The 25574-nt window shown below is 38.5% G+C and overlaps 1 protein-coding gene across 1 annotated transcript; it reads right to left on the reverse strand.

The window, feature by feature from the left end:
• Positions 1-973: 973 nt before the first annotated feature.
• Positions 974-25214, reverse strand: LOC119771851 (parathyroid hormone 2 receptor-like; the record flags this gene model as incomplete). The annotated part of the gene is made up of 4 exons (XM_038268032.1): positions 974-1940; positions 5090-5131; positions 18635-18773; positions 25120-25214. Coding segments are annotated over 4 exons (663 nt in total), but the record flags the coding sequence as incomplete, so codon positions are not given.
• Between the last annotated feature and the right edge of the window lie 360 nt (positions 25215-25574).

Consider the following 25574-nt stretch of genomic DNA (forward strand, 5'->3'; position numbering starts at 1 on the left):
AAGCAAAATATATTACTTTATACTATAACTGACCTTGTTTTTTAAACTCACTACACTATGAGAGGGGATAATTATTTTTTGTCTTTGGTCTGAGACATTTCTTCCAAATACCTGAAGAAACATAAGATAGTATCACATTGATTCCAACTGCTGTCACACATGTTCACACTTCATTTTAATGGCACATAGAAAAAAAACCCCAAAAAATAAATAAATGAACAGTATTTATCCAGGCTGCTTCAAATTAATATACAAATTTCAGTTACATGAGCATTGCATGTTACTTGCCATGCACTGATGCACCACATTTGGGCCACTTCTAAAAAATTGCTGTAAATATTACAGCATTGACCGATGCATGAATTTGAAGGTAAAACTGATCCGGACCTTCTTTCAAAAATTGCAGGTTCTGGATCACTGCCGTTTTAGCATGACCAATTTCCTTTTCTAAATTTTTTTCAAACATGTAATACAGCATGTAGGACTTTCTTCAAACTGAACTAAGAACTAATGCCTCATAAACTACCAGACCTGGGGTCAGTTGTCTGAATGTAAAAAGAATTCCAAAAGATTTTCTCACTTTAAAATAAAAAGAAAACACACTAAAAAAAAACTAATTGATCAATGCTTCATTTACATGATAGAAAACTGCACTGACAAAAATATTCAGAGTTTCAAGATCAGAAACAATTCTTCATGAAAACAATGTTTAATCGATATAACCTTCCAGACAATAGCTTATTTCTACATCTGTCATGCTACTTCTGCTGTCACTGCCATCCCAAAAACACTTTTTTTATGTAAACAATAATCTGAGGGCTGCTTTTTGAGCCTCACATTAGTCTTGGATGTGCTCTTAATTCAAGGTTCAAACAAGTGAGCAGCAAGAAAAAGGATATTACCAGTCTTATATTTGTTTTCCAGATTCAGTACTTGTATGCAGAAGCACACCATTTTGTACATTTCTTTTTTTAAAGAACACATTTAGTGAGTGGCCTCCAGAATTATTTGGACAAAAGGAAAATACAGCTCTCTAAGCCTCACAGTTGTATTATTTTTACTATGTGGCAGCATAACAGAGAGTGATGTCTTCATTCATGTCTTCATACACCATCTGTCCATAACAGCCCATAAAGCCCTTAAAACCAGTGCAGAGTAAGCTTTTACATTTTAATATTAACAAGGTCAAATATGTTTAAAATACATACACTTGGTTTGAACAGCTGCATCTGGGCCACAGCTGGGATCCAAATATCTTTTGGAATCCTAGTATAAATTTCCTTATGGCGTCTTATTTAGGGTGTCACTGGAATAAAAAAGAAGCTCCCCCCCCCTCCTTTGAGCCATAGGAAAGGTTTTGCATAAACAGATGCATGACTTTTTTTCTTTTTTTTTTTTATAAAACATTCACTTATCCATTTGGGACTCTCAGTGTTCTTCAATTTTAGTTGGGATTTATGTAAGCTACCCTGCTTAGCAAAATATTACACAAGACGGCATTTGAGCAACAATCTGCAGAGGTGTTGCTCACTGTCTGTTTATATCTTTATCCGCTACAGCGTTTCCTCTTCATCTTCAGCTGCTACGCTTGTATTCATTACAGGCAGGTTTTCCTTCAATGAGATATCGTCCACTCTTTTGGGGCCACTGTCCTCAAGCTCTTCGGGTATGGACGGATCAGAGTTTGTCATCACATAGCCAGGAAGGGTGGCATGCACGTTAATCGAAGGAGCTCCTGTGCATCGATAAGTGCGACTAGAAGCAAGTGTGGTGGAGCGTGTGGAAATGCCACCACCGGCCAGGTGAGACTGACTACTTGTGCTGTTGTTGTTGAGACCGACAACCACAGAGCCGTAACGGTAACGGCCGCAGACCACTGGACCCTCCCACTCAAAGGCCAGGTTCCAGCGTGTCCATGTTTTCTTTATTTCTGTCTGAACCTGCAAGAAAGGAACAAACATGCAAAAAAAGGCAAGTACAAATGCATTCTCGTTGACAGAGAAACTGTTGATCACCTTAAGGGAAGGATGTAATTGAAACCAACTTAATACCCATGCAGGCCAGAAATAACCATGGAAATGACTTAGTTTGCAAGGAGTTAGCAAGTCTACAATGGGCCCTATGCATAAACGGTTATACCAGAAACATATTTCAGATATTCAATCAATGCAATTTTAGATGAATGGAATGAGTGTTGCCTACTTACATTAATTCCCAGTGTATGTATTGCTGACTGCGATCTCATTTTCCTCGCTACGTTGCAAAAAGCATTTGTACAAAAGTTTAGCAAAATTGCATTGTAGGCCTTGGATTTTTGTGTGTTGATGTAAATAATCAGGGTTATCCAACTAACAATTTAATGTTTTCCTTCTTTGCAATAATATAGAATGTGAAAAAGAAGCCTCTGTTGTTTGTCTTGGCTATCACCTGCTCCCTGTTTAGATATCCTGCAAATACTAGTCATTCAGTATCATATGTGTTTTTTGTATCTTGTTTGTATAATAAAATAGAACTGCATGAATATGTTTATACTTGAATCATTTAAGATTGCAGCAAAACAAGTGGAAAACATGATGTTAGTCTAACCTGTAAGGCATTTATTCACAACCTTTAAGACAAAATGCCTAAAGGGGTATACAAGTCAAACAAAGGTAGGGAAACACTGCTGTAAATTACCCTGATGCTATGTTCAGCCCCTCATCTATGGTCATTAGCTTTGGGTCATGACCGAAAGAAAGAGATCCCGGATACAAGCGGCTGAAATGAGTTTTCTCCGAAGTGTGTCCGGGCTCTCCCTTAGAGATAGATAGATAATCTGAGTCCCCCCCGGATGTAGAGCCGCTGCTCCTCCACATCGAGAGGAGCCAGTTGAGGTGGCTCGGGCATCTAATTTGGATGCCTCCTGGACATCTCCCTGGTGAGGTGTTCCAGGCATGTCCCACCTGGATGAGGCCCAGGGGGAGACCCAGGACGCGCTGGAGGGACTAGGTTTCTCAGCTGGCCTGCGAGCGCCTTGGGATTCCCGTGGAGGAGCTGGCTGAAGTGCCTGGGGGGGAAGTCGGGGCCTCCCTACTGAAGCTGCTACCCCCATGAACTGACCCCGGATAAGCGGAAGAAGATGGATGGATGGATGGATGGATGGATGGCTATGTTCAGACTGCAGGCGCTTCTGCTGCCTCATTTTAGATGCTGATTCACTTAAAGGTCAGATGCGCATCAAGAGCAGCTTTGTCGCTGTGTCCAGATGCATCTGATGCTTCTGCTGCTCCTGCGTTCAATTGGCAGAGAGCAGCTTTTCTATATTTGCTGTTATAAGTGGGAAAAAAAGTAGCTTTAATAAGAGAAAGTCCACCTTAAAAAGAACATATTTTGCCGGCAGGTTCCGACATTTTAAGTTGATTTAGGCATTCATAAACTGTTTCAGGGGAAGTATTCATAGCGATCTGCATCAGCAATGCTGTGTCTTATCCCTGTCAGCTCCCAGATCAGATGCTCTGAATGGTCAATGTGGTGTGTCGAGCAGAAAAGTTAAAATTTTCTGACTCCAACATCTGGTGCTTGTGCAGCGCGTGACATGCGCCAGATGCTCAGAAGCTCCTGAAGCGCTGCTACTGCTGCTCAAAAACGCGCTGTAGGACCTTTTGTTTTGCCTTGATGCTCGTCAACCATTGGCTTTGCATTTAAACTAGCTGCTTCTGCTGCCTCTAGCATTTGTGGTCTAAAAGTAGCATAAAGAAAAAGATGGGTAGCCAGTGCACAATGTAGGTGTATTGAGGACTACAGGTATTAATCAAAATGTGTATAAAAATCCATTTTGAAGGTATGCTCATTTTAGGCAATACCATAAATATTCAGGACTGGCTCAGGAACCAGGAAGTAAACGTAGGCTTGACACTGTACCCAAGTAGTTCTGCACTATACCACTAGATTTAAATGGTGAAACTTACATCCCAGGTGACAAATGAGAATAATGTTTTATTAATTTTATAGTAAATGTTGTACCTTTTGCTCCTTTAACCTATCTAACTCGGATTTGGAGAACATATATTAGGGTTGTTCCTCACAACCCTTTAGGGAGCACATTTAAACCTTATTTGTGAGTAAATACGCACAATATTGTTGTAATAAAGTGTGTTATCAGCATCAGAACCAGCTTTATTGGCCAAATTTGAGCATACAATACAATCATTTGACAATACTTTCACACTCACAAACTAAAAAAAATAAAAATATATAAATGAATGAGAGTGTTAATATGTTGAAACATATTGTCCAGGCATGTCAACAGATGTTACTGGACATGATGCTGGTATTGTTTTTGTAAGGACACACACACACAAGGAATGCACACCCTAGTGCTAGCATTGCACATTAATTTTGACAGACAGATTCTCCAGCAGCTGCCTGAAACACATTGTTGCACATTGCTAGTGACAGTGCTTGTTCTAGATATGTCAGCTTCTTTCTGAATAAAACACTTGTTGATCTGAGGTTTGCATGTGGACTAAATTAAATCTATATCAATACATTAATTTTCAAGGGTGGGGGGGTTACTATCTTTGATAGAAAACTTTACAGAAATCATACTTTTTTCTGCTAGCTGGTTTATTTTAAAATATTGTACACTGGGACTGCTTTTCTCAGAAAAATTAAGCAAAAGCTTTGGTGGTGACTTTCAAGTTTTGTAGCCTGAGTTGTCGGCCATTGACAACTGGGATAGGCACCCCTTGCGATCCCAGGTGGAATAAAGCATGACCGAAAATGTATGTATAAATATACACACACACACACACACACACACACACATATATATATATATAATATAAGTGGCTTAAAATTATATTGTTTTATCACCGGATATGCTATTGCAGATTGACAAAGTATTGTAGTATAAACTTTAAAGAAGATTATCCAGTTATACAAGGCAGAAACATTTTTTTTTTTACTTTTGCTCATTGCTTGTGTCTTTAACTGGGGTTTAATAGCAATTTTGGCCAATATTTTAGCAACCTATAATTGTCTTCTATTTCTGCGTGCTTTTAGCTTTTCCCTCTTCTAAATGTGCTTTTAGAAGAAAATGTCGACTCACCTCTCCGTTGCAATAGCAGTAGATAATGGAAACAAAGAAACCCTGAAAAAAAGAGATATACATCTTTATAAGCAAAAGAACAATTTATTTTACTGTATAATTATAATCAATTATTTCTATTTGAGTGCAGCAGGAACAGTCTTAATCAATGAAAGATGTCAAGAGCACCTAAGAACAAGCTGCAATCGACTTGCTTTTCATGATAAGAAAAATCCTCCTTGTGATGATCTCTCAGCTCCAATCCTTTATTTGAAATCTGTTGTCACACTCTTAGATGTTAAAATCGATGCTGGACTTAGGTTTGATTACAATTCTTATGTTGATTTACATTTCTAAATGAGACTTGAACTTATTGATCTAAGCTTTTATAATCATGGGAGGTTATAAATGCATGGATGACTTAAAAAGAAACAAACCTTAGCCAGGTCACTCTTGCCGATCCTCAAGTAGCCCAAAATGTGGTTGTTGTTTTTTTATTTGTACAAAACCTATTTCTTCAGCGGTCTGTTTCATAAAGCAGATTTACCAAAAATAAGTTGTCTAAACCTGAAAACAGGGAAACTCTAACTTTTCCAGTTCACAAAGAGAGTGATTTCAGTCACCATAGAGCGAACCTGGTCAGCTACAGGTTTTCTTCAGTAAACTCAGTGTCCTCTGTCTCTGCTCTCCTTACAGCCTATCACGTTGTTTTATTTCCAGATTTAGTCAGATTTGTGTCGTAGTTTTGTGCATACATAAATATATATATATATATATATATATATATATATATATATATATATATATATATATATATATATATATATATATATATATATATATATATATATATATATATATATATATAGATATATATAGATATATATAGATACATATATGTATATATGATTCACTAGGTCCGTTAGACAAATTTGGTTTTAAAAACAAACATTGCATCTCCATTTGACAACAATCTTATTAAAGAATGAGTGACATTTTCTCACGGAGAATTAAATATTTATAGGGAGAGGATTCTACACCTGAGTTGACAGGGACATGAGATTACTTGTTTTTGGTGTGTTTAATATGAGCGAGATGCAGATCATTTTATTTCTATTTAGCTATATTTACAGTACATTAAGAACTACTGTAATATGCGATCAGAGGAGAGATCCAGTAGTGCATCCTGCAGTTCTGGTGACTGGTGATGTGTAGTGTAGGCAGTGAAAGGTTGCCGTATTTAGTTGTACCTTTTTGCCATATCATGATCCGAGGAATGCTTATTGAATCTTTCAAAACTAAAATTGCTTTTCAATGTTTTCCCCTAACCTAATAGTGTGCTACGGTCTTCAATATGCCAAATAAAAAAAACTAAATCTTTTTAAGCATTGCTTTAAAAGCTTAGGATCCTGATAAACAGCGTGTAGATTTTTTTGTTTTTCTGTCTTTCAATGTTTTTATGCTGCAACCACAGACCATGATAAGCTATTCATGTGATACAGTAAATCAACACAAACTAGAGTGAAGACAATAAATGATTAATGTTTTATGGTCCTGGTACAGTATGTCTCTACCAGTCTTGTAGACATAGAGAGAAAATGTACATATTCTTTGTAAAACAGCTCAGTTTCACTAATATCAAACTGAAGCAAAATACAGAGAACATCAACTTTTTAAGTCAATGCTACTGATTCTTTGATTTATATAGGTCGGAACATTAGATCAGGCTATTCTAATAATTACGCTTTGATCTAAACCATTCCATTATAATCCTGACTATATGATTGTTATCCTGCAGGCAGTTTAAAGTCTTCCTAAGTTTCAAGTTTCTTTTTTCTTTTCTAATAAGTTTATTTTAAAGGATTCCCATCTTATTAACTCCATCTATGTTGCAGTCATCTATGGCCAGCTTCCCCTTCCCTGCTAGGGAAAAAAGCCAAAAGGCTTAAAACAAATTCAGCCTGTCCTCTGGATTTCACAGCCAACTGAGGGCCAGACCAAGAGAGCTAAGTCAGAGGTCAAAACTCGGCATGATCTCTGAACCTGATCCCATCAAGTGGTCTGATTATCTGCCTTGGGTTGAACACAACATTACCTCCCTGCCAACCAGTACCACTGGTCTTTACCCTTTTTATGGTTTTTGGTTTTCAGCTACCAGTGTTCACCATCCAGGAAAGAGAGGCCAACGTTTCATCCACCAGCATAACCTTTTGTGTGGTAGACCTCGGCGCCACGCAATGACGCAATCGGCCTTAAAATCGTGACTTCAGAGGAAGCAGCCCATAAATTCGAACACACCCATTATCTTCAGTCTTCTCTAGGGGTACCATCATTTTTGTCCAGGCCTGTTTCATTTCATTTATCATATTTCTTTTTTTTCTTTAAGAAACTCTGTTGAAGCATGGTTGAAAAGCAGTGTCTAACATTTTAATTCATTATTACTTTTGTCAGATTCCAGTTATCTCTGTGACCATTTTCGGTTTTCTTTCACTTGGGTACCAATGATTTTGTCAATGTGTGCAAATACATCCTTTCAAACAACATAAATTAGGCTAAAAGTTCTCAAAGGCCAGGATGCAAAGAAATTCCCAATAAGCCACCAAACTATTTGTGCTACCGTTGGTGACAGCAGCCATCACGGTTTGTGTTTTGTAATACCCTGCAATGAGCCTTTCCCATCACCACTAAAACGGCTGACACATTCTTCTTTGCAGAATTGTTTTAATTTTTCTCTTCTCCTCTAGGAGGTTTAAGCTAGTTTAAGGTTATATCACAGCATCTCAAAATTAATTATTGTCTGTGCTTTGGCTAGGCTGTTTAAAAATCATAGTTTGTTTTTTTAAATCGTTTTATATGCAGACTTTTTAATGATCTTTGAATAATTGTTCTGCTAAATAACTCATTTGTTTTAAGTTGAGAGGTAAAACCAATAGCCAAACAATCTCGGTAATACTACCACAACCGTGTTTGAGCCCTTGACACCCATTGTTGTAAATATGCAGGTGGGGCACATGTTCAGCACTCTTAAGACAAAGGGAGGGGTACCTCCTGGACAGGTAGCCAGCAAAGTAACATGAAGGACAAACAACAACGAACTCAAACCTAACAGTCATGCGGAACATAGTAACATGTTTAGAGGGTGTAAAGCAGCAATAACAGCAAATCTATGACATCCTGTCAGACACTTTTTCTTTGTCATCATAAAACTGATTCAGGGATACATCTAAAATATCTAATGTTATAATACAGCTTCAAATGTGAGGTTACGCACTTACAATTCCCTAAATATTCCTTCTTTTTTTAAAAATAAATGAGCTTTCAGGCCGACATCTGAAATGCGAGTGAAGAGATTTTATTTCTGATCTAAAGCAGTGAATGAACTAGATTCATGAAGCATTTTTACAATGTCTTTCCCAGTTATAAGTGCTTTTGGTGCAAAGGGCTTTTGTGAATTCTGAGCACTGAGAGCATTTCTCTATCACAAAGATTCACACAAAGAGTCACAGCCACTCCAATTCCTCCCTAACTGCGTCAAATACAAAAAATTTACATCTCATATCTGGCTGAGGGATGGTTTTTTGTTGTAAATAGGAAAGGAAATATAATTTTATACTGTCGGTATTTTGAAAGTAAAACATTTAAATCTCCTGAGGGACAAGTAAACGTTCAGATGGTGAACAAAAATATAGTTTTTGCTGTTTTTAATTCATTTAACTTTTAGTGATGTAGTATTTTTTTTATCAGATCTAAAGCCTATTAAACTTTATTCTGCCGACTGGTTTTAATATCGAAACTTAGTGAGGGGTAGTAGTGATGTCCCTGCAGAAATTAGGGTTTGAGTGAGAATAACAACGTTGGTTAGAACATTTCTGTTGAAATGGAGAGTTTTTTTTGTTTTTGTTGGATTAATTGTACAAGTTATTCTACTTTAATCATATTATACTTATACATTCATATTTACACATTTGCATATTCCTGTATACTTGTATTACACAAAGTGTTGAAATGTTTCACTTGCTGTCTTTCTAATGCTTGTTATTAGTGTGTTCAGGAAGCAAGGTCAGGAGAATGGAGGATTGCACTCACTAACACCGGAGAAAGGAGTGAAAGCCTTCTTATCTCATGATACTGTATGATGTTATGCAGACTTCTGGTTCCGACTGGGTTTCACCCCTCCCTTCAGCAGTCGGAACCAACATTGTAGTTAGGGCGTTTCCTTTAATAAAGGCTTGTGAGGGCAGAGCTGTTTCAGAGTGGTTTGGAGAATTGTAACTGAACAGTCTCTGATCACTCTCCTTGCAAGTAAATCATACTAAAATTCTCTGTGTCTTCCTTTGTACAGGTTACTGAATAAAATGTTTGGTGTTTAAACCTAACATTAATTGGTCCTTCGAGCCGGATTGCAAGATACCCGACGACCCCCAGCAGGTGAGTGAGATCCAGATAAGCCTGCGGCCGCAGCAAAGAGACCCTTTACGGGACTGGTCTCTCCCTTACAGGCTGGGGTCCGACGGTTGAAGCATTCCGAGGACGCAGAGAATTGTGAGTAGTTTTTCTTTTAATAAGGAGTGAGTGAATTATTGGAAGAAAAATATATAAAAATATAAAAAATGTATAAAAATATAATAATATATAAAAAAAAAAAAAGATAGAAGTGAAGGGCGTGGGGTCACGAGATTCCCCTTTTGAAGTCCTCTCAGCGTGGGGTCACGAGATTCCCCTTTTGTACTAAAACCCTGACAATTCTAGACTCTATCAGGTAAAACAGAAATTTTAAAACAGTTAAAGTCCGTGGGAGGGCAGGCTCCCCTAGTTTGTAAGGGCAGGCTCCCCGAGTTGTAAACTAGTTAAATTCTGCATAGGATAGCGGCGTCCTCTGTGTTTAAAATAAAGTAAAAGTTAACTGCGCAGTGTGTGTGTGAGTGTGTGTGTGTGAAAGGAAATATAGATATCACTAGATATCTGTATTTCATACCAAAAAGACAAGGGTTAAATGGTGAGCTTTTGTGGATGTTTGTAGACAAGAAAACTCCACCTCTAAAGGTTGAAGTGAGTTTTACCACAAAAAGTAGTTGATCACCATCTTGTCTGAAGCCCCAGTGTTTAGAACACGACAGGTGTTGAAAACCCACTGGGCCCAAATTTAGTTCAAAATGGGAAAAGGGCAAAGTAAAGAAAAACAGAAGTTATTAGAGAAACTCCAGTGCAAAGATTGGAAAGCAGTCGAAAATGATGACCCATTGGCAGTAGAGCCATTGTGTTACTGGATAAAAAACTACGGTTTTAATAGGCAAATTGAGCACCACAAACATTAAAGAATTGCAACAAAAAATAAAAACAAAAAGCAAAAATAAAGACACTTTGATGGCAAAAGAAGGTTACATGCAAACCATGGTCTGGATGAAATTGGCAGGTCAGAGAGAAGAGGGAGAGCGCAGAGCTAAGAGAGAGAGGGGGGAGAGACAAAGAAAAGAGAAAGAAGAGGAAGAAAGGGAAAGTGAAGAAAGAAAAAAGGAAAAGGAAAGATCGGTTATGTTTCATAGAAAGGAGGATGATGAGTACGCAGGGCCCTATTCTAACCTGATACATCAAATACATAATCTCCCACCAATGGGAGGTGCTGCCGCTGCAGCCGATCCCTCAGCTCTCTCACCCACGGGGGATCCTCCACGATATACTCCCCCACAACATGTAGAAGCACCATTGAAAATAGCCCCTCCTCAAGTAGCTTCTCCACAAGCTGATACCTCCCAGGGATATATTACTAGGTCCAAAGGTTCTGTAGGGGATTGGTCAAAAACTTTAGCGACAACATTTAATGACATTCTGTCTCCACGGGCACCCCGAGTGATGCCTGTGAACCTGGAAGGTGAAGGAGCAGTCCTCACGCTTCCTTTAATAGAATTACCAAACCCCTTAGCAGGCCAGGTTGAGGGGAATGCCCAACAACCAGCCACAGTAATGGTATACAGAACCTGGACACAGGAAGATGTTAGAAAAGCAGTAGAAGGAATTCCCCCTCCAAAGGAGGATGTGGAAGAATGCATAATTCAAATGGAGAATCTGAGAAGATCTTACCATTTGAATGGTGCGGAGGTTCAGCAAGTCTGGATGTGCCAATTAGGATCAGAATGGCACCATGTTAAAGGGGATTTTGTGCCAACTACAAACCAAGAACCCCTTATCCCTTTGCAACCAGACTCCCGAGACTTAAAAACAGCTGTAGAGCATCTGATTAATCGTGTCAGGGCCAGGTATCAGAAGAAAGCAAATTACACAGAAATAGGGAGATGCACACAGAAGCGTGACGAGCCTTTTGATGAATACAGGATAAGGATGGAAAAGATATTTAGAGCACATAGTGGACTGCTCTTTGATAACAATGATGAGGGGCCATTTAAACAGCAGCTGAAGAATGCACTACACGCAGGGTCATTACCAGAAATCAAAGGATGGGTTGAGCGCCACTACATAAACATGAGTGGTGGAACGCTCCAAACCTATATAAATCACGCCCTGCATGCAGAGAAAGTCATAAAAAGTAAAAAGAATCACATTAAAGAATCCACTGTGTTTTATCAGGAGGAAGAGGACACTGTGTTTTATCAGCAGTCCAGAGGTAGGGGCCGAGGCCGAGGCCGTGGAAGGGGAAGAGGTTTTGGATCACGCTCAACTGATAATTCCAGAGCGTGTTGGTCATGTGGAAAAAAAAGGCCACATAGCTAGACACTGTCAAAGTAAACCACAACATGCAGGAAGCTCAGCATGACTAGATGAGCAACCATTTTCTATTAGAGAGATAGAGGGTGAAAATATGGATGTCTTAAACCTAGAAGATTTTTTTTTAAGAAATGTTATAGACCAGAAATAGTTCTGATGGTCCAGGGCACTCCTGTTAAATTTTGTGTGATACAGGAGCCTGCAGAACCACAATAAAAGAACCCATACCCTTGCACATACCCATCGTAAAGACAGCAAGCACAAGCAGCTGCACAAGCAGCTTTACAGCAAGACCCAACTGAACTTGGTGCTGCTGCTGCTTCTGCTTCAGCCCCAGTCTTGCCAGCTCCTAAAGTTGAGAATCTACCGGCTTATTCTCCTATGCCCAGCACCTCCACAAGGGTTACCCGTTCTGGGGGACCTGTGGGGGCTTGGTCAAAAGATATGGGGGGAGGCTTAATCTCCCCACAGCCAGCCCCTGAACCCAAACCTGAAATTGAGTGTTTCCTTTAATTGAGCTGCCAAATCCTTTGGCGGGTCAGGGGCCAGCTGAAAATCCATTTTTTCCTGTCATGATGGTCTATAGGCAGGGGCAGATTTAGGAAATTTGGGGCCCTGGGCATGGATGGGCAGGGGGCCCCCCTGACAATAAAACCTATAAAACAGTCCCATTCTACAGATAGAGAAATGTTAATAGAATAGACATCCATTATTTGTTCTAGGTTTAGTTCCTCTCTTTTGTCCCTTTTTCCTCTCTATTTATCAGCCTTCTGATGGCATTTTAGCCAAAGCATTTTTATCAAAAACATAATTAATATGCACAAATAAGGATTAGTTGTATTAACTATACAAGTAGACCATTGTGTAAAAAGATTACCCATAGAACACTTTTTGAAGATTGAACCTAGATGACGTTGCGATTATTCATATTAGTTTTGTTTTTAGCTCTCACTCAGGGCAAGGATTCTTGTTGCCCTCATGATCCAGCTATTTGTAAAAGGGACGTCTATCTCTGCTATAACTCTACTAGAGTAATCAGGTTGGTGACTATTACTTTTCAAACATTCTCGCAAAGATTTAAACATGACCCGGGAAATTGGCACGGTTATGATTTCTACCTATTTCCTCGCGTAGTTCAAAGAACTCATAATGGTTGGGGAGACGTATTTAGAACCACTGGACAGTGGAAAAAGGGATCGTATGGATGGACACCTTTAGCTAAGAAATGGATGAGTAGAATATCAGGGTTCACTGTTAACCATGCCTCCAAAGTTTTCACTATGATAATAAACTCCACGGCAGAACCCCTTGAGAAGGAAGGCTGTTCTTCCTCATTTCTATGTGCACGGTCTAGTGGAACCGATCCATGTTGGCCTTTGTATTTGTGCCCCGTAAATATTACACAAGAAGGAGATGAGATACAAGGGATTCTTACTTCTGCCCAAGGTGAACAGATAAAAATTCAAAATATTAATGGTCCGCTTAAAACAGATGAATTGTTTCAAGTCATCACTGGAATCTCTGGGCAAACAAACAACTGGCTTTTAATGGCAGAACAAGCAGCTAAAACAGTGTCCACGGATTGTCTTGTGTGTATAGGAGCCAGACCGCTGTTACGTGTGGTTCCTGCCACCATAACTCCTCAATGTCTTCTAATGAATGAATTATACGGTCCCATCTGATAATTGCACCTATTGGGATAACATCTATCCCCTGACCACAGCTGAGAAAAAGAAACCGATCTTTTTGAAAAAAGTAGCTGTGGCAAATTTCACCTGTGTAAACAGGACCGGAGTGGGCCTGAAACTAGGCACACTAAATGAAACACAATGTGCAAGTATTTTACTGGTATCCATTTTTTTTTTAAAAAACCTCAATTCCGCAGCGACATCTGGTGGTGGTGTGGAGATGACAAATTGTTTGACAAACTTCCATGTAACACCACTGGATTATGTGCTGCTGTCACCTTGATTTTACCTGTTTCTGTTACATCACTCACAACGGATGAATTGTTAACAACTGCAAACAGCATTTTACCTCACACAGAGCATACTAGAAGGAGGAGGGCATCTGAAGATGCATGGAGTGGAGATGACCCTACTTATATTGATAGCATTGGTGTACCCAGAGGTGTTCCTGATGAGTATAAACTAGCCAATCAAGTTTCTGCAGGATTTGAATCTTTCTTATGCTGGTGGTGCACTATAAATAAAAATGTAGACAGAATCAACTACATCCATTATAACGTCCAGAGGCTGGGAAATAAAACAGAACAAGGCTTCTCCGCCGTCCATGAACAATTGTCAGCTACCTCTCTGATGGCTTTCCAGAACCGTATTGCTGTTGACATGTTGTTAGCTGAAAAAGGTGGTGTGTGCTCAATTTTTGGAGATCAGTGTTGCACCTTTATTCCCAACAACACCGCTGCAGATGGCAGCCTCACAAAGGCCCTTGAAGGCCTTCGCTCTCTTAACAGCAAAATGAAAGACCATTCTGGAGTTGACACAAAAATGTGGGATGGATTTGGAGACATTTTTGGTAAATACAAACAATTGGTGCTTTCTATTTTAATGTCTATAGCTGTATTTGCCGCCATCTTGACCTTATGTGGATGTTGTTGTATTCCATGTATTAGAGCGCTGCTAAATAGACTGATTACCACAGCAATACCACCCATGAAAGCAGAAATGTATGCCCTCATGCCCACTGAAGAATACCCATCTGATGATGAAGACAGCGCAGAGGATGAAATCTCTTTGCATTTTCCTGACTTTTATCCTAATTCCAATTATATTACCAGTAACCCACCAGTTTAAAGTACCTCTGAGTGTACCCTTTACAGCTAAAACATGATTTCATAGTTGAAAATCTGAAAAGAAGTGACTACTGAATGATAAAATAAATAGCTTAAAGTGAATAAACAGGGGGGAAATGTTGGATTAATTGTTGGATTAATTAAGTTATTCTACTTTAATCATATTATACTTATACATTCATATTTACACATTTGCATATTCCTGTATACTTGTATTACACAAAGTGTTGAAATGTTTCACTTGCTGTCTTTCTAATGCTTGTTATTAGTGTGTGCAGAAAGCAAGGTCAGGAGAATGGAGGATTGCACTCACTAACACCGGAGAAAGGAGTGAAAGCCTTCTTATCTCATGATACTGTATGATGTTATGCAGACTTCTGGTTCCGACTGGGTTTCACCCCTCCCTTCAGCAGTCGGAACCAACATTGTAGTTAGGGCGTTTCCTTTAATAAAGGCTTGTGAGGGCAGAGCTGTTTCAGAGTGGTTTGGAGAATTGTAACTGAACAGTCTCTGATCACTCTCCTTGCAAGTAAATCATACTAAAATTCTCTGTGTCTTCCTTTGTACAGGTTACTGAATAAAATGTTTGGTGTTTAAACCTAACATAAATTTTTTAATGATGTGTGACCCTTTAAAAAAGGCTTTTATGTCAGATATAATAACAAATTTAAGTAAAAAATATTATGCATGCTCATTGAATTTTTTTATATTTCAAAAAGACTGAAAATAAAGACTGCACTGCACACAAAACAGTTCTTTCTACTTTCGGTAACCTTAATTATGAAAGTGAATCAACCTCATTATCTTGGTTCTCCTCTGCATATGAAAGCAAAGTAATAACTCTGACACTGGCAGTCACCCAGAGTAATTTAGGACTTTTTTTTCATCTTCTTACGGCATGAAATGAAAATTCAAAAGTTTTTAAAAACCAGGAACAACATAGATAATAGTTTATGATCTTTGAACATTTCTCTCCAGCTTCTTTCATAAAGATCGACCGTCTTTTCTTTTGTGTAATCTTGCAAACAGTGAAGAATAATCAGTGTCTTTCCTTTGCTCTTTCCACCAGAGCAATGCTTGGTTTGCTTAATATGCAGAAGCCAATTCAAGATTTTTATGAAGTGATACTTCAATAAAGAATATAAAGAGTTTCTGTCATGGTAGAAGGTATACTCGATGCTGTAGCTGTATTCTCAAGGCATATCGTACATTCAGGCCATGAGTGTCCATCTGCAATGCTGAAAATGTTGTCTATATGCTGGACTTTGTGTCCCTGAATAGTATTATCTCCCTCTATGTTGAAAATAAGTACAGTTAATATGAAAAATATCATTGAACCTTTTAACATTTTGTCACATCACATCAACCACCTTCAATGTATTCAAATTTTTCTGCAGTAGCATAAATTAAAGCATTGCTTAAAAGAAGAAAGGAGTAGAAGAAGCTAGCAATAGGAATTATTATTGCAATTTAGAAATTAAAATATGGATACAGAGTTGTGCATTCATACAGGTGCTGGTCATAAAATTAGAATATCATGAAAAAGTAGATTGATTTCAGTAATTCCATTTAAAAAGTGAAACTTGTATATTATATTCATACATTACATACAAACTCATATATTTCAGATGTTTATTTTGTTTAATTTTGATGATTACAAATGACAACAAATGAAAATCTCAAATTCATCATATCAGAAAATTAGAATATTGTGAAAAGGTTCAAAATTGATGGCCCCTGGTGCCACACTCTAATCAGCTAATTAACTCAAACCACCTGCAAAAGCCTTTAAATGGTCTTTCAGTCTAGTTCTATAGGCTACACAATCATGGGGAAGACTGCTGACTTGACAGTTGTCCAAAAGACGACCATCGACACCTTGCACAAGGAGGGCAAGACACAAAAGGTCATCGCTAAAGAGGCTGGCTGTTCACAGAGCTCAGTGTCCAAGCACATTAATAGAGAGGCGAAGGGAAGGAAAAGATGTGGTCGAAAAAAGTGTACAAGCAAGAGAGATAACCGCACCCTGGAGAGGATTGTGAAACAAAACCCATTCAAAAATGTGGGGGAGATTCACAAAGAGTGGACTGCAGCTGGAGTGAGTGCTTCAAGAACCACCACACACAGACGTATGAAAGACATGGGTTTCTGCTGTCGCATTCCTTGTGTCAAGCCACTCTTGAACCACAGACAGCGTCAGAAGCGTCTTGCCTGGGCTAAAGAGAAACAGGACTGGACTGCTGGTGAGTGGTCCAAAGTCATGTTCTCTGATGAAAGTAAATTTTGCATTTCCTTTGGAAATCAAGGTCCCAGAGTCTGGAGGAAAAGAAGAGAGGCACTTCATCCACGTTGCTTGAAGTCCAGTGTAAAGTTTCCACAGTCAGTGATGGTTTGGGGTGCCATGTCATCTGCTGGTGTTGGTCCATTGTGTTTTCTGAGGTCCAGGGTCAACGCAGCCACATACCAGGAAGTTTTAGAGCACTTCATGCTTCCTGCAGCTGACCAACTTTTTGGAAAAGCCAGATTTCATTTTCCAACAGGACTTGGCACCTGCACACAGTGCCAAAGCTACCAGTACCTGGTTGAAGGACCATGGTATCCCTGTTCTTAATTGGCCAGCAAACTCTCCTGACCTTAACCCCATAGAAAATCTATGGGGTATTGTGAAGAAGAAGATGCAATACACCAGACCCTACAATTCAGAAGAGCTAAAAGCCACTATTAGAGCAACCTGGGCTATCATAACACCTGAGCAGTGCCACAGACTGATCGACTCCATGCCACGCCGCATTGCTGCAGTAATACAGGCCAAAGGAGGCCCAACTAAATACTGAGTGCTGTACATGCTCATACTTTTCATGTTCATACTTTTCAGTTGGCCAACATTTCTATAAATCCTTTGTTTTTATTGGTCTTCAGTAATATTCTAATTTTCTGATATGATGAATTTGAGATTTTCATTTGTTGTCATTTGTAATCATCAAAATTAAACAAAATAAACATCTGAAATATATGAGTTTGTATGTAATGTATGAATATAATATACAAGTTTCACTTTTTAAATGGAATTACTGAAATCAATCTACTATTTCATGATATTCTAATTTTATGACCAGCACCTGTATGTATAAAGCCCATGGACTCGATGCTTTTACAAGAACCTTTCACTGTAGACTCAGATTTTTTTTTTCAATGCAAGAGAACCAACTTCTTTTAATCTAGAATTACAACATTTTATTTGCAGTTGTGGTTATCGGTAATAATCTCATTTTGATTTCTATATAGAAGGAAAGAATTGAAAAGAAGCTGCTTTCATTATGTTTAATCTGTAGAATGGATTGAGTTGTTATTGTTACATTGCAAGATCAATCTGAGAGTGGGATGAGTCATGTGTTAGCAAAATAAGAATCTATTAACTCCTGAATGAGACAGAAATGTATTGTGGAATATTAAGTATTGTAACTGGCAATCTATAGGACCCCTGTTGATTAACCACACAAAAATAAAGGGTGTTTGAGGGAACATGATCAGCCTGCAGCCTTCAACCTGCGACACTGTTGTGTATATAACTGAATATTTTCCACAGTAACAGTGCAGTAAGAGAACAGATGCAGCAGCCACCATTCACCTGGGAATACATAAAATGAAACTTGGCACAGAAAATACACAACCTACAGTAGACAGTAACTGCTAAGTGTCAGTGAAGTGAGAAAAAGTGAAGCTTTATTTATCCTTAGATGTCAAGGTAACAGGTAGTCTGCCACTGGGAGATCTCAAAAGATGCAGTAAAGACAATTTTACAAAATAACTAAGCAATTCAGACGTGGGTTGAAGAACAAACAAGGTTACAAGAGTTGATTTCAGCTTGAAAACTTAAATTATGCAATTAAACTCTAAAATCAGGAATGGATGCTATGCACAGCTTTATTCTGTGCCCTTTATTAGCAAAAAAAAAACAAAAAAACAAGGGGTTTCAGGGTTTATTTCTGTTTTGCTAATATTACAAAAAATTAGAAGTAAGGAGAAATTACCTGAAAAGAGTTGAAGAAAAGCTCAAAATACATGCGGATCTCCCAGCTCGATCCCTCAAATGTATGAGGCATTCCAACAAAGATGATGTAGTGGATGCCAAAAACTAGTACCAGCACAAGGGTGGACTTTGCCAGTTTTCTGTAGAAACAAATAAACACAATATTTACAACTGAAGCCAGACATCTATTTGAGTAGTGTTGTTTTCTCAACTCTTCCTGCTGTTCAACAGCTTTAACAAAATCATACTGTAGCTATTTTTTAACTCAAAATGGCAGAGATCATTTTAAGTAGCCTCTCAAAGACAGATCACACCCACTAACTTTGCTTAAAAGTGTATTCATATTATCTGTATTGTTTTGGATATAAAATCTCCCAATAGCTTGCCATAATTGTGGCCTATTCATCTCTACAGAACTGATGACACAGTGTTAGGCTTGCAGGCCTTACTACAGTAGCATACACCTTTCCAGGTCTGCACACACATTTTCAATTATATTGGTTTTATAATCCTTAGGCAGATACATAATATAAAATAATAAATATAATACACACACATACACAAAAATAAAAATATTTATACACACACACATATATATATATAGAAATACATATACACATACAAAATGGGAAGAGAGATGCAAAGACTGCAGTAACCTGTGGATTACTTTGGTCTGCTGCTGTGTTAAAGAAAGTGCTGACCAAGACTGTAAAAAAGTTAATGTTTTTCTTTTAATTTAATTTTTTTTTCTTTTGGTACACAAGTGGCCTTTATTTTACTGTCGACTGGCAGGAAATAAAGTTGTGTGTGTGCGTCCTGTTTAGCTAGTATAGCTCTGGGAATTGATGTCCCACACCTTGCTGATAGCCCAACAGCTTTGCTTTCACAAGCAGACCAGTATGGCTGTTGCCATAAGGTTTTGCCTGATATCTGTAAATTAAACTTTATTGAGCATTATTTGTGGGAGTAGTATATTGGGAGTAAAATCGTATACAATGGACACAGAAATAGAGGTGAGAAATAAAAGGGGGATAGGTACTAAGGGGAGAGGGAGGTAGAGAAAGGAAAGGGTGCATGGAAAGAAAGTATTTCTTAGAAGTCTGCTTCCATATCTCTATGACATTAGAGGAACAAACAGTAAACATAAAAGCGAAAAGAAACAGACAGACAACCAAAGTAAACTTAAAATAAAAAGCTTCAAAAGCAGCAGGTATCATTTCCATGTGTGTTCGAGTCCGAACCTAAGGTGATTACACAATGTTAATCACAAGGGTATATACAGTGGAGAAAATAAGTATTTGAACACAGTGCTATTTTGCAAGTTCTCCCACTTAGAAATCGTGGAGGCATCTGAAATTGTCCTCATAGGTGCATGTCCACTGTGAGAAAAATCGTCTAAAAAAAATCCAGAAAATACAATATACGGTTATATTCATTTGTATGATTTTTTTTAGATTGTCTCTCACCGTGGACATGCACCGATAATAAGCATGAGGAGTCACAGGAATTAATTAGAAAAGTTGGGGTATATTTTTAACCCAAACTTACAAGAAATACATGGGTTTCAAACAGAGTCAGAGTCATCAAACAGGTCATCCACCAAATAAATCAGCCCAATTTACACTACCCCTCTGAAACCAATCCATGCTGGGTTCAGAAGGGTCTTGGATCAGTTAACGATGCAGAGCTCAGTTCCTTACGACCATTTACACATCACACTAGCGCGATTCCTCGCCTCCTAGTGATGATCTATGAAACTACTGCTCTCTAGAGCAGGGGTGCTCAAGTCCGGTCCTCAAGAGCTACTATCCTGCAACTTTTTGATGCACCCCATTTTTAACACACCTGAATCAAATTAGTGGCTCATTACCATGCCTCTGCTGAGCTAAATGAGGAGATTGAGCCTTTCGATTCAAGTGTGTTAGAGAAGAGATGCATTTAAAAGCTACAGGATGGTAGCTCTTGAGGACTGGACTTGAGCACCCCTGCTCTAGAGGGAATCAAGCAACTCACCTGGCGGCGCCCGTAACATTCTGGAAGTTTGGTTATAATTGTGATATTTCGTTGTTTGCAGTGAGTCAGGCGAAGAAGGCCACCTTTGGTGAATTTACTTGACGGCTTTTGGGAAGTGGATATGAGAAACTGTAGTCTAATCAGGTTTTACAGATGCAGGAAACCACAACAGATGTTGAGGTTAATCATGCTGCTAAGCAGACTCGTCACTGGAAATTGTGTGGCAAGGTAAGGAAGCTTGTATTTTTATGAAAGTCTGGTATTGTCATGATCTTGGCACCATAGGTTGGGTTTTACTCCTCCTCCTCTTATCTGCTTTGCTCCTCCCAGGCCTAATTATCTCTGATCAGAAACACCTGTTTCTTCTGCTATTTATGCCACCAGTTCCCAGCCCTTGGTGCCAGATTATTCGAGCTTCCAGCGAGTTCAGTGTTAGCGTTTCTCTGTATGTGTTTGTTCCGCCTGATATTGACCTGTTTCTGCCCCAGGACTTCTGAGTTTTGGCCGCCCCTGTTCTGCTCTGTTTTGCCTGTTCTGTTTCTCTGGATTTCACCTGTTGCCGACCTTGGACCCGTCTTCTGACCACGGCTTGGATCATCCCTCCTGGATCCCTCCTTTTCTCTGTTTGATCTGGCTGCTGCTGGTCACTGCTCCTCTTCCCTCCTGGATCTCTGCTTCAGGCTCAGTTTCAAGCTGCGGAACTCAGCTCCTCCGGACTTCACTCCTCCTTCTGAGCTCAGACTGAACTTTGCCAGGTTGGTGACTTTCAGCTTATTATCCTTCCCCGATTGAGTTTCAGAAGTATTTATCTTAGTCCATATCCCTGCCGCCTATCCATTGAACCCGCCCCAGCTGATGAGCAGCGGCAAGCAGCTTTTCAATAAATTATTTTGAAGTTTCACTGTCTGTCTCGTCTGAATTTTCGGTCCAAACCTCTGAGCCTATGACAGATGTTTCATGATTACAGAGGCTGACTGTAAGGAGATGACGCGATCTGCTCATGTGCTTTGTTATCTGTGAACCGTGCCAGGACGGAAACACACCAAGCCCTCCTGATGAACTAGTACCAGTTTAGCGTGGTTTGGTTGTTTCTGGCACGGTCCAGTTCAAGTTTGCATGCCATTTACACTCAACAGTTATCTCGGTTAAGGTACATGTACCGATCTTGGCAATTTTTCAAAAAGGTAGTGTAAATGGAGCTATAATTTGACACAAGTAAAACTGTGCCTTGCTTCCTGGATAGTTTTGATGATCAGTTACTTTAGGTTTTGCTGCTTTACTTCTTGAAAGAGACATGTTTAGAATTAAAGAAACCAATTTCCTTTGGCATGTTTATAAGGTCACTGGATAATCACACCTGATCACCATCATCTGCTCAGATTAATGGGCATACGGTTGACATAAAATGTCTCATCTGCAGCATTCTAAGCACGTCTTCTTTTAGATGATATGTTATAATTATTATGTTTCTATCTGACGTGCTGACGACAGGACCAGCAGGGGAGGAAAATACAGATAATTGCAGGTGTCAGAATGTCTGTGTGTGTGTCTTTCAGTGCTGCAAAGCTTATATAATGCAAGCTAGTTTTAACTTTCATTTACAAAGTCAGGAACAGAATCACATAAAGCACTTCTGTACATAATAAGTGGCATGATCTTCTCTTAAGAGTCAAACCCATAGTGTTGTGAATTCCTTTTTTTATTTATATTAAAAGAAACTGATTTAGTTACAGATAAATAAAACCTTTTCTGTTTTTTTCCACAGATGGCCTCATATTTTCAGATATCCTCTGATTCACAGTGGAATTCATGGTGGATTCAAGGATCGTGAGTTGGCAAGGCCCCGCTCGATCAAAGCCTCCTAAAACCATGAAAACAGTGAAACTTGTGCTGCCTCCTAAAAGGCATCACAAGGTTTTGGTTCTAGCTTACAATCTAAAAAGTCCCATTATGACCTTCTGGGTTCTTTTGAGACTTCCTTCAGTTTTCACAATCTACTTTTAAGGTCTATTTCAAGAGCTAAACACTCGATAGGTACTGTACTGAATCCCCTACTGTAGTCTTTTAGCAGTGTAGCTATTGTCCAGCTCCTGGGCCGATTTGCAGCAGAGGGTCACTTACATTGGATGCAGCGAACAGGCTGTCTCAGCTCCAGCTGTAGAAACAAGGCTCAAGAGAAAAAAATGTTTATATGCAATTTAGGCCCTATTGTTGGGCAAAACTTGCTATCCACAGCTGAAGATGTGCCTGTATGAATGTTTTTTAGTGATCTGGGTGTCTTGCGGGTCTCACATTGCACCACATTCAGTGTGAGCCCATCGTCACTTCGCTGAAGAATGGGGAAAAAACAAATTCCATGAGTTTGCAAGGATTAAGTGGGTTTAAAGAACCCCAGGTGGTTCAAGAGGTTAAATCTTCTTTAAAATATATGTGTTCACATCTACTGTTAGCGGAAGGCGGAGTGAATCCTCCTAAATCAATGACTCGATGCAATCAGCTGGTTTTCCTTCGAAAACTTTTACCAATCCGACAGCATGATCTGATTGTGTTGTGCCTGTTAAGTCCTTTGAGGTGACGTGTTATGAATTGGCACTATATGAAATGAATTTAATTGATATGAATCAATTTGAACCAAAAGTAAATCTGCAGGGTCTGGTCAACACCTACAATATCACAAGGCTACACAGAGATGTATTCAATAGGGCACACATCAAAACATATACCTAAGGATAATTTAATAATGCCAATTAGCCTAACATGCATGTTTTTGGATGAAGTGAAGAAAATGAAGTACCTATTGCACAGGGAAAACATACAAACCTTACATAAAAAAAAAAAAGTCTAGATGGCCGTCAAACTGTCGTTCTTGCTGCAAACAAGTGTCTGGCAAAAGCTATATCTGATAAGATTAATTCAAATTACCTAGCATTGCATAATGTTTTAAAAAATCTAGAGTTTGAAAACATGTTGAAAAAACATTATACCTTGAAAATCTTGCTTTAAATATTCATGAACTAAAGTCTAACTCATTGCTACCATGTCATTTAGTAACTGTTCCACATGATGGAGCAAAGAGATGGATAAAGACTTGCAGAGTCACAATAGTGCACTTTGTTTTTTTTAACTTTATTGAAAAAATAAATGTATTGAAAATATTGACTATAGAGACTATGTTAAAAAATAGTCAAACCATTTAATGTTAAAACTCCTTAAGTAATAAGCATTGAACATATTTTTCCCATCCACACATGAAAGTAAGTAAGTTCATTTTGTTTTGCAACTTCACATTATGCAGATTAAGGCAGAAAAGACCAATGGATTTTTGATAGTAAATAGGACCAAAGAAAAGACGAGAAGACATACAGCGGAGGTCCCAAAGTTGAAAGTGAACCCCAGATGAGCTTATTTGTTAGCTTATTTACATCTGTTTAATTCTCTTCTGTTCCCTTAGCTCACATAAATTGTATTTTATTCTGGCCATATCCCCCAAACAGCTGTTTTCATTCACAAATTAATTATGCACAAAAACTAATTAGTCTGAAAGTTTGTCTGGAAGAGATTCCCTAAATATTGTTTGTAACTCCAGCTACTTTAACATTCTGGTGTTTGTAATTCAGCAACTCTTATAGGTATCATCACTTCAGCTGAAAAAGAAATTGACATAAATAAAATGTGGTCTATAATTACTTGCTTTATTGATTATTTATCACCTGTGTTACCTGCTCCAGAGAAAAGGCTTGAAGGTAAAGAAAGCACAAGGTTGCAACTTTTCCTGTTGCTGATTTTTAGCTGCAAACACTGTTTGCAACAGATTTGAGTAAGAAAGAAGTCAGTCAGTTGCCCTAACTACTGCATTAGCAACAATGATCAGAGATTGGTAGTAACCAGTTACACTTACTCATTTATTTGAATAACTTTTACAAAAAATTGATTTTACCATGCTTTTCCTTTCACTAAAAAGTTTGGCAAACACTACCTACCTAAGTACTGTATTTCGAAATCAGGTCACTTAACAGTAAACTGTGGATATTTTCCCTGAAAATTCTTCATCCTTTCCTGACACAGAGGTATTGCCTGTCATAGTTTTGGTTTTGTTCAAGTTTTATTTTGAGTTTTCATTGGTCTTATTTCGATTCTTGAGTTCTAGGTATTTTTGATTGTATTTGAGTTCTTAGATATTTCCTGTTTGCTCTCTTGTGTCAGTCTCCTTTTCCCTAGCTCCCTTCTTGCCTCTGTTCACACCTGCTCCCAATCTTCTAATTAGCCTGGTCTATGTTCTCTCTCCCATATAATCTCCTCCTGTTCAGTCATTCTTTGCTTTCATTACCTCTGGAAAAAAAAAACTGGTGACTTAAACAGCATATCATGGAAGCACAACAAATGGATAATAAAAATAGCCCAATGTTACAACAAACAACACAGACTTTAAATTATTAGCCAATCTTTTTAGATTTTGGCCAGTTTAATACAAACCTGTACTGTTTCCTGGTATCATATCTCCCTGCGTTTGTCTCTCGGATCTTTGTGGCCAGCACTCGCACAATGTTCACAAACAAAATAAAGTTAAGCTGAAAAAGAAGGAAAAATGGATGTTAATGTGGGAGACATCCAAAATAATACACTGATTTGATTTTTTTAGGAAATTTTCCTAAGAAAGGTGTTATTATGTAAATTATAACAGGATTAAACAAATCTCTTCCACGGGGAAGATTACACACCACAATAACTATCTATAACTACTATCTAATTCAGTACATGAAGAAGCTTCACCTTTAACAAACACTTGTCAGTATAAGGCCGTTAATCATACAAGCTGATGAAATGCTTTTTCTACTCTGCCTGCTCATTATAATCAGTGTTATTTTAAGTTTGTGAAAATTAAAGAAAAGAAAATGCAAATTAATTCTTGTAGTTTCTTCAACTAAAGG

Source organism: Cyprinodon tularosa, unplaced genomic scaffold (assembly GCF_016077235.1).
Source record: "Cyprinodon tularosa strain WSP-4 unplaced genomic scaffold, ASM1607723v1 ctg690, whole genome shotgun sequence".
NCBI lineage: Eukaryota > Metazoa > Chordata > Actinopteri > Cyprinodontiformes > Cyprinodontidae > Cyprinodon > Cyprinodon tularosa.